The 10615-nt window shown below is 35.0% G+C and overlaps 3 protein-coding genes and 1 non-coding gene across 4 annotated transcripts; 1 reads left to right on the forward strand and 3 right to left on the reverse strand.

The window, feature by feature from the left end:
• Positions 1–1664: 1664 nt before the first annotated feature.
• Positions 1665–2640, reverse strand: LOC106421581 (protein FAM98B). Its single transcript, XM_013862409.3, has one exon. The coding sequence runs from the start codon at positions 2450–2452 to the stop codon at positions 1952–1954; it is 501 nt and encodes a 166-aa protein (XP_013717863.2). The 5' UTR covers positions 2453–2640; the 3' UTR covers positions 1665–1951.
• Positions 2641–3637: 997 nt separating this feature from the next.
• Positions 3638–5789, reverse strand: LOC106421655 (zinc finger protein GIS2). Its single transcript, XM_013862485.3, has 4 exons — positions 5664–5789; positions 4968–5146; positions 4521–4613; positions 3638–4430 (listed from the first exon to the last, which is right to left on the reverse strand). The coding sequence occupies exons 2-4, from the start codon at positions 5111–5113 to the stop codon at positions 3857–3859; spliced, it is 813 nt and encodes a 270-aa protein (XP_013717939.2). The 5' UTR covers positions 5114–5146; positions 5664–5789; the 3' UTR covers positions 3638–3856.
• A 69-nt stretch (positions 5790–5858) lies between these two features.
• Positions 5859–5931, reverse strand: TRNAE-CUC. Its single transcript has one exon. It is a non-coding gene; the product is annotated as a tRNA-Glu (tRNA).
• Positions 5932–9885: 3954 nt separating this feature from the next.
• Positions 9886–10615, forward strand: LOC106421574 (auxin-responsive protein SAUR50-like). The gene has a single exon (XM_013862404.3). It carries the CDS (start codon positions 10008–10010, stop codon positions 10332–10334), a length of 327 nt encoding a protein of 108 aa, XP_013717858.2. The 5' UTR covers positions 9886–10007; the 3' UTR covers positions 10335–10615.

Genomic DNA, 10615 nt, shown 5'->3' on the forward strand with positions numbered 1-10615 from the left:
TGTATGAAATCTAGTGGTATATGTTTGCATGTGAAAGAGTCATTTTCATGTTCTGCCTCCTGCAGTTCCCATACGGGGAAAGGATTGTTCTTGGATTTGGTTTGTATTTATTTAATATTTATTTAGAAATAAAAATAAGAAAAAGCATATAATGGAGACAAATTCACCATAACGTGCCATCACCTTCGGCATATTTTTGTTTCTGATTGAATATGCCTCCAAATCTCTGATAACTATGTCGACACTCCATTATGGCTGCCAAAACTATTCAAGTAAAGTATCGACACGTCATTAACTCGTTTTCTTTCTTTTTTGGGTCTAAAACTCGTTTTCATTACAAAACTAAAAGGAAAAAAAAAGTAAGATAGTATCATGAATTGAGTTGAGTTGGAATGAAACTAATGTTGAACACGTCCAAATCAATGACCATCTGGTTCATATTCACGGTTGGAACGTACGTAGAAGTTGAGTTGCCTTTTACTAATAAAAGGAGCTTTTGAAATTACTCAAAGTGTGGTTTGCGAAGGGAGACTATAATCGTATGTGGCCACGGCTGACGGAGCCACCATGTAACGAGGGTGGTCAATTGACCCATATCAAACATATAAAATTTAGTTTGTAGTGTAATTTTTATAGTTATTGTAGTAGTTAAATGGTCTAAATCTCTTTCAATTGACCCACATATCATGAGTTCAAATCACTTGTATATTTTTTAACCTATAATACATTATAAATCATTTGTGCTCCGCCACTGCCACAGCACACGGGATAGGAAGTCTTTGAGAGTGAAAGAGTGGTTAATGTCTGTAATAGTTCTTTTCAGGTTTTTATTTCTTTACTATTTTATAGTGAATGTAAAATTGTATTCACAAAAAAAACAAGATAATGCGATTACTGCATCTCCTTTTTCAATCAATTCTTGAATCTCCTTCATTAAAAAGCCAATGTAGTTACACAAGATGAATGATTAAAGTTTATTGCTCCCGAGACTGGTTTACACGGCTTTACATATAGAGAGATATTTAAATGACCATTGTGGTCCAGTTATCAGGATGTATCGAGATGTATCGAGATGTTCTTTTTAAAACAATGAGATATATCTCGTTAGAATTAACCAAAGATATGATAGAGTCGTTGATTTATGTTTGCTTAGTCATTGTGGTGCTTTACCAGCTATAGACGTTGATTTTTGTTTGCCATATTTTCTTTTTGATCACTACTTAGACTTGTATGTTCTGGAATTCGGATACTAGCTTATGAACTTCAATTTGAGATTCCCGGTTATAAAAATATATAACTAAAATATTATTCTTTCCGTTTCAAAATGATTTATCTTTTATAAAAAAAGTTATCTTTAAATATTTACATTTTCAATGCATTTTGATTAGGTAACAATGGCAAATTGTAAGTTTGGAATATATTAATTGTGTTCATCGAATTTTTGATTAGTTAATAACAAAAAATAATATATTTATCATCAAAAGTTCAATATTTTTTTTAATATATGTAAAAAATTTAAAATATACATCATTTTGAAACATATGAAGTATCTTTTTATAATAAAAAGTTAAGTATAATTGTTCTTATGTCATTAATTGTCGTTGAAACACTATTACAAGCAGAAGATTTTGTTTTTCAAAAGATGTTCATTATAGAAAGCAAAGAAAAAAAAGCATAGCATTGCATTGGTAAAAGAAAAGTCTCGTTTTAGGAATTCCTTTGTGAACTTTTCAGTTCATTATCGAAAGCAAACAACAACAAAAAAAACCTTTGATGAATAAGATCCTAATATAATGGCTATTTTTTTTCGTTTTCAGCACTCAAGAGCTCCAAAAGATTTGTAAAGAAGAAAACCCATAAGAAAAACAAACAAATAAACCCCAAAAAAGTATAGTAAAACCCGAAGAGTATGCATGGATATATATATATATATATATATATATATATATCTCTACCGACGGCAATGTGGTTTGCAGAGAAAGAGACAATCATAGAAACAAAAGCCTCCACAATGTTGAGGACATTCTAATCTCTTTCCATTACATTTCCCATTTCCTTTGCACTCCGCATATTCTCTTTTCACAAACTCTCCCCTTCCTTCTCTTCCTTTTCTTTTTCCTTCTCCTCCACAACCCCATTTGTACCATCCTCCACCACCTCCTCCCCCTCCCCATCCCCATCCTCTGCCGCCACCACCACCACCACCACCACCACCACCTCCTCCTCCCCCGCCGCCACCTCCACCACCCCATCCCCATCTAAAACTTCCGCTTCCTCCATTATAACTTCTTTTCTTGCCCTTGAGAACTACTCCAGTGGTTGTGTTGTTATTATCAGTGTTGTTCTTGACCGCGTCTTGATCATTGGGACGGACATGCCCGCTCTCTAGTACGTTAGTGTGTAAGATCAGTACGAGAAGAAAGATAATTACCAATGATGAAACTGGCTTCATTTTTCTTGATTTTCTCAACAAAGTTTGTAAGTAGACTTGTTTTCTTTGATTTGATACGATAACTTCTTTGCTTTGGTCTTCTCTTTATAGTCCACTTGTTCTTGTCCCCTTAAAAAAATCGAAAATTCTCATTGACAGTTAGGTTTGGTCCTACCAAGAATAAAAAAATTGTCATAATTATGTTTTTTTTTTGTCAACTTATTATGTGTTTTTGAGAACGGATATTGACATAATTAGTCAGCTTAATTTTGTACAACAGAAAATATTTCTTATAAAGCGAGATTCACATTACTAATTTATTTAATTTTCCTTGTATTATAAGATTGGAGTTTGTTAGTTGTCACTGGTATTAGTAGCACTCATACAATTACAGACTACATGGTTAATCCATCATTTCTTACATATTTATTATTGAAATGAAACCCATTAGGTATATCAAGCTTTATATTAGTAGTACTAAAATATATTAGTGGTTAACTAACAAATTATTAAGTGGTCCCTTAGGTAACACTAAATATATATTAGTCTGTAATTGTACGAGTGCTAATACCAGTGACAACTGACAACTAACAAACTCCAATCTTATAAATAAACAAAAAGAGAGATCCCTTGGGTAACACTACTAGTGGTAGTCGCCACCAATCAACACTGCAAGTCTTCTCCTTCAATGAACATTCTTTTTCCTTTGTCAAAATTACAAAAGAAAGCTTACGCAATGATGATGCCACTAACGCATGTTAACCCTTTTTTACCAGTTTATGCGTACAGAAACAACGAATCAAAAGAGTGTACATCAATCCATCTCCTCTACATGTTTAAATATTCCTATAAATTCGCATGCCAATATTAGTTTTCTAATAAAATTACAATCAAACCATTGTTGCAAGTTGGTATTTATGGAGTATTTGGTACGGTTTGTTTATACTTCACTTTTACGTTATCCAATTTCATTTCATCTACTTATAGATGAACTGGACCATGGACCACGGACCACCATTAGTTGTATACATTTGTTTTTCTCGAGTTTTTGTAATATGTATACAACCAACTGTTGACAGTTAATTTTTATACCGACGACTAATAAATAGAGTTTGATTATGAATGGTTTGCTTATGAAAGACGTGTGATTTGAATATGCAAGATTGTCCTCCTTAAACTTAACTAAGCCTTTCAATTACTCAAAGATTACTAAGCAAATGTATATATTCAAATAAAACTAGATTCTTGAAACTCAGAACTAAGAATCTAATCAATGTCATACAACACAACCAATGTCTCAAATTTCACACAAAAAGAAACACACTCAACTCACTCCAACAGCCAAAAACAACAACAAAAGTAGCAACTAAAACGAGAGCAAAGCTATAGAATCACCAGACATAAAGCTAAGAACAATGATGTACTTCAGTAACGGCGGGAACCACGGTCAGCAATTCGAGCAGATGGGCACTCATAAGCCATATGTCCTCTGCCACCACAGTTGTGACATATTATCATAGCGCCAACGCCGCCGCCGTCTCTGCCCCCTCGGCTCAAACCATCCCTTTGCATGCCGCCGTCTCGGCCCATCCTGCCAAAACCGTCTCTTTGCATTCCACCGCCTCGAACCCTGCTACCTCTGTCTCGGTCAGAGTAACTGCTGTCCCCTTTTGGGCAGTTTCTGGCAACATGTCCCGAGATGCTGCAGATGTTGCAGACCGGATCGTTCTGGCAGTCACGAGCTATGTGTCCTGAAGTCCTGCAGTTCTTGCACGCCTTGTCGTTTGTGCAGTCGGCTGCCAGATGCCCCGGTTTGAAGCAGTTGTTACAGAGCCTCAAGTCTCCTGCACGAGAAACCGGGTTCGTGCAGTCTCTCGCTCGGTGTCCAGTTTTGCCACAGGAGTGGCAGATTCCTTCGTTTGAACAGTTGCCTGCTACGTGGCCTGGCTCTCTGCAGTTCCAGCACCGTGACTCTGCAGTGCATTCCGCTGCAATATGCCTGTAGATAACATTGTATGAACCATAACTGGAACGACATAAACAGATGGGCATATATAGAATAATAAAGTTAGGGAGGAGATGTGTATACCCTGGAAGACCACAGTTGTTACAGACGGAGACATTAGGACAGTCTCTTGCAAAGTGACCAGGTCGCTTGCAGTTATTGCAGAGATTCGTTTGGCTGAACAAATGGTTTCGAAAAGATCAAGAAAACTTTATAATCAAAATCCAAAGGTATGCATGCAAGCAAACAGTTGAACTTAAAACAAACCACACACTATCAATTCAATCAAAGAAACAATTATGGACAAATAAATATCGAAAGAAAAATGCAAATAACCATGATCCTATCCTAAAGCAACGAAGGCTTGACACTAGAGAAGTTGAACAGCACGCCCAAGCCATAAGCAAGTTAGCAAGGACTGTGGCTGCATTTCCACCTTCTAGATCGGCTAGTACAAGAAAGTTACATATGAGAGACATAAAGAGATAAGGAATTTTTCAGGACGTTGTTATGGTTTTGCTGAAAAAAGACCTGAAAGCACGGCGTGGCTCACGTTCACCCCTACGATAAGGAGCATCACGGTAAGAAGAACGTTCAGATCTCATTCTCCTGTCTCTGGGGCTCCGACTACGGCTCCTGTCACGGCTTGGACTCCTGCTCCTGCTCATTGAACTCATTCCCACCACCAACTCAACAAACCACCACAACACCTGCCAACATTTCAACCACACACACACACACCAACATTACCACCTCCTTTCACTCCCAAACCAATCACACACACACAAAATCTCTCTCCAATACCCACTTTGCTCATACAACTTATCTACAAACCCCAAATACAGATCTGGCAGCATAGATCTGATCTGAGAGAATCCACACTCTCAAACCCCCTCCCCCCACTTCAACAACATCATCATCATCACCACCATCATCGTCCCACCACGAGATCTAAAGTTTTTCAAATCGCTTTTCGATAGAATTCACAACAACTTTCAATGTATCATCCAAACGTCAATACACAATCAGATCTGACAAGCAATTATTCACCCACAGATTACGAATCGAACCCTAAGCAAATCAACCGAATACGAAATCTAACATGTACTCGAATCTCGAGAAATCTAACATGAAATCGAATTCACGAGAGATCTACATAGCGACGAAACAAAAACGAAAAAAAAAAACACTCGAATGATTGAAGAAGGAGAGTATCTTATCACGAACCTGAGCTCGGAATCTGGGTAGAGAAGAATCACAGCTCTCTCTCTCTCTCTCTCTCTCTCTCCGCACGCTATCCCCAGCGAACCAATCGCCTAAATCTATCTTATTTTATCTCTTCCATGGAGTTTTGTTTGGGCCGGGCTTTTCAAATGGGCCGTGTATACCTTTAATCAATCTCAAATGGGCGCAAAAATGTATCTCCGTTGCCGGGACTCGAACCCGGGTCTCTCGGGTGAGAGCCGAGTATCCTGACCAGCTAGACTACAACGGATTTGTGATGTCCATGTATACTACTAAAGTTCTATTACTGTATCCATCTTTTTTTATTTAAACCAGCCTATTACTCTATCCTTGTAAGTTCTCCACTAGTTCTCTTTCTCTCTTCGAATAAAGTTCCGGAAAAATATTCGAGATCAAATATTGTGTGGGTTCGTCATAAAAATGTAGCTCATCTAGTCTCTTAAAAAGCGAAAACTGAAATTCATATGATCTATATACTTACTTTTATACTATAATTGTGAATATTGTAGTATAGGCGATTGGGTAGTTTATGTATTATGATAAGAAGTTACGAAACAATTCCCTTCTCATAACATTAGTTTCGACTAAATTATCAAATACTCTATGTCCCATAGTATATATTTTACGAACAACAAAATAGTACTAATCTGGCCAAAATTGGTTTAAAGGGTAGTTGTTGTGTCTTGTAAATTCCATTGAAAATAAAAATAATTGTCCTTTATGTATTCTGTTTACGCCACACCTACTCCTCTGTTGCAGGACCCATCAAAACTAGACAAATTTGAAAAAGATTGGTGAGTTTCGGTTTTCATGTGACCAATCACATTGATGGAACATGTGAGTCTGGTTTCGTTCTAAAGAAGGGATTCGCGGTTCGTTAGGCTTTCTTCCTTTGTTTTTATCGTTAGGAGCCTTACGAAAAAGTATAAGTGTATAATAACACACCAAAAAATTTCAAGAAAAATATACGGCTGGCATGTGCGCTTGTTAGACTAATCGAAGATAATAAATTCGAGAAGCCGTAACGGGTTCGAGTACTGTCATTGTACGAACAAGACACGTTTAAGTCCTCATCTCTTTTTTTCATAAATTTAGATCATGTCCTTGTTCTTAACCTCTCAGCCACACGTTGCCGCTTTGGTAACTGTTCATGTATCAGGCTCGTTGTTATTGTACAAACAGCAAACCCGTCACGGCTTCCACTGTTTTTGTCTCGTCCTCCCTCTCGTTTACTAATTTATTTGTTTATCCTATATTATTCGCGATATTTTGTTTTTTCCCTACATTGTATTCGTAATACATCAATTATACATGCAAACAAAATTCTACTGTTTTCTGAATTTCTTGAACGTAACTGTGTGTGGGCATGCATTTTGGACCTTAGCGATGTCAAGATATATAAAGTCGTCTGCCCAGAACTTTCAAGCCACTAAAAATAAAGTAAAAAACTGTTACATGATTTTAGAATCCTGCCGGATTATTAGTTGTATGTGCAATTATGGATTCAGAAAAATACGAATAACCATGTGAGTGTATATAATAGCTCTGCGGGATAGTTATTTAGCCGCTGGAAGTAAATTTAATTTGGGGTAGGGAGGGGCTACTACTGCAACAGTGCAACTTGGAGCTGTATTTAATTATCAAAAAGTTATCTTGGGGGTTTATATTATGTTGTTTCTAGATTAAGTTGCATAATTCGCTGATTTAATTAATTGCTACTCCAACTTTTAGCTTTAAACGGAAAATTATTTATATACCGTTTAAAAGTGGGCCACGTAACTCACAGAAAATAAGAATATGATATTCTCTATGTTTTATGCTTAACTGTCATTTTAGCATTTTTTTCTTGTTACATAAAAAATATTATTTTAAAATATCAATGCAATTTATACATAATTTTATTTTAATATTAATTATAAAATGCATTAATCTTATAAATAAATGTGTTTATCTAAAATGCAATTAGATGACATCAATGAAAATATAAATGCATTTCAATCAGTTTTTTAATGTGTGAAAAATGTCTAAATAACACTTTATAAAACAGATACATTTCAATCAATTTTTTAATACGTGGAAAAAAAATTTAAGTGATACTCTCTCTGAAACGGATGAAATATATTACTAGAAACAAAAAAAAGGAACAAGGATGTATTAATATATTATTTTAATGTACATCAACATTCAGTTTACCTGACTTAAGAAGTTATGATGGTGGTAAATATATAATGTAAATTAGTATAATAATACGTTTTAAATTGTAATGTTCCCCAAAAAAAATTTGTGGGCAGTTGTGAAGTCGTAACTTTTAAGTCTTGAAATTTAAAGAGTGTATGTAAATTATAGAAGGGGCGCAGTATAATGTAATTAGGAAGGCATGTGAGTGAGTTGAAACAGTTGGAGAGTCCATGTTTTACTACAGTTTTCTTGGGTTCAGTTTGTGGTCCGAAACATCGACCCCTTCCCTCTGCTTCTTTGTTTCTTTTCTATTGTTTTTGCATGTATTTTAATATAAATATAAAGATTCACCGTATATGGTTTTCCAAGTGGAAAGAAGTTCGGTTATACGTGTTACGTGAACACTTGCAGTTGCAGGATTATCATATTTTCTAGTTCTCTGTATAAATATTTGTATTTTACCCACTAGTGGCGCATTGGGTACAACAACAACTTCCCTTTTATCCTTGTGAAGTTTCAGCTTTCATGTATTTTCTTTATTCCTCTAGATTCACGGGTTTAATAATCAAGATCGTGGTACTCTTCTGTACTTTTCTCCTCATTGGAGAAATATACAGAAAAAGTATGATCAATTTTCAAATTAAGGCTTGGAATGGGCGATGCAGTTTAAAATATGTAGATCAGAAACGTATATCAAACAGAACAAATACAGATCAAACTAATTTAATAAATTATTATATTTAAATAAATATTAATTTTTAATGAAAATTAAAAATACAACTTATTATAAATAAATAATAAATATTATGTTGACAAAATAACAATAATATCATTTTTTTTTAATAAATATAGTGAAATTAAAAATTATATAAAAATTCATCACAATTATAATAATTATATAGGGTATTCTTGTTTTGTTCTTATTTTTTGTATATTTATTCGATTTTAGTTTTTTTGACCAATATCATGATTATTTTGACCAACAAATTTCACTAGAATTGTATAATTAAATAATTTGAAAAATTAAATAATATTGTTCTAAATTATTTGTTAATAATATATATTTTAAATTTTAACAACTATTATCAAAATTGATATCGTTGTTGACTAATTCAATTCCATATCTCTAATTCATACGTTATAATACTTAAACAACCTTTGGTTAGCTTATAAATTCTGTTGAAAGAAAGATTCGTGGATGATTTCTTTTCAAGTGTTAAAGTTTCTATCTTAGCAAAAAAAGTTTATATCTTACTGTTCGACAACGTGCATGAAGTAACACGGTGTGTGTGATACACTGATACTCCTAGGAGTACTGACTAATTCATTAACAACTTGGATAAAATCACAAAAGCCCTACGCTCGATGTAACGAAATTGAGACAGCTGGATGGGAGAATGTGTCAAAGTTACACAAAAGTGAAGACAATAAGGATATAATAATACATACGAATTTAGAGAACTATACAACATATTCGAATAAGACCCTAATCAACCTCGAAGGATGAGAATGAAACCCTAATTAATTAACAAAATCAGTAAGCATGCATGAACCAAAAGAAAATCAATAGTTAGATATTCAAATATTTTCCACACACACTCCTCTCACTTTAGACCCACATCTTCACATGCTTTAGAAATACCTTTCACATTTCTTTAACTAGTGAAAATTGGTATTAATCTAAATTACGCCACGGTTTGTATATTTCCCGTTTGATATGAAAATATTTTGGAGCTAAACCAGATGATGACCCAAGCTGTTGCTTTCGAGTCTCTACATTCTATCAAATCTACAAGAAGTTAAATTATTTGTGTCATCTTAATGCACAACAAGTGGTTGCCCGTAGCAAACACGCAAATTCATATTCAGACAACAAACACATCATAATCCCCCTCTCTCTATGTTATGTATTTATAGTTTTATACACACGCATGTGAGTGTGCATAAATTCGTGTATACACCTTTTTAATTTCCGTATATTCATATTTTATATTTATATAAAAAAAAGATCCCACTCCCAATAATCTTCAATAAATACCCCCAACCACAATTCCATAAGCCCTCCTCTCACACTCACCCTTCATTGCGAACAACAAAAAAGGAAACATCAAGCAAATACCCATCTCATTTCCGAAGAAATTGAAGAGAATGGCGATGAAAAAGGCAAACAAGCTGACACAAACGGCGATGATCAAGCAAATCCTGAAGAGATGCTCAAGCTTGGGGAAGAAACAGAGTAATGTGTACAGCGAAGATGAGAACGGACATCCTCTTGACGTACCTAAAGGACATTTTGTCGTCTACGTTGGAGAGAATCGGGTCAGGTACGTTGTACCCATTTCGTTTTTGACCCGGCCCGAGTTTCAGCTTCTTCTCCAACAAGCAGAGGAAGAGTTTGGGTTTGACCACGACATGGGTCTCACTATCCCTTGTGATGAAGCCGTTTTCAGATCTCTCACCTCCATGCTCGGATGAACATATCTTTTAGAGTTTTGCTTTTTTTTTTTAAGTTATATATTTGAGTTGGTTTTATTAGGATGAGAACAGTGGAAGTTGCTGAGCAAATGCTTCTCTGTTTTAGCAAACTATTTTTTTTACATGTTTTGCCTAAAAAGGGATTAGTGTTGTATTAGAGTGAGACCTAACCCTTAGAGAAAGAGATGCTCGTGAAGATCACTCTCATGGTGGTGTATTGTTGAATGTGTACCCTGTGAGGAATATTTGATATTTGATGAATGAGACTTTTGGTATTATCA

Source organism: Brassica napus, chromosome C6 (genome assembly GCF_020379485.1).
Source record: "Brassica napus cultivar Da-Ae chromosome C6, Da-Ae, whole genome shotgun sequence".
Taxonomy (NCBI): domain Eukaryota; kingdom Viridiplantae; phylum Streptophyta; class Magnoliopsida; order Brassicales; family Brassicaceae; genus Brassica; species Brassica napus.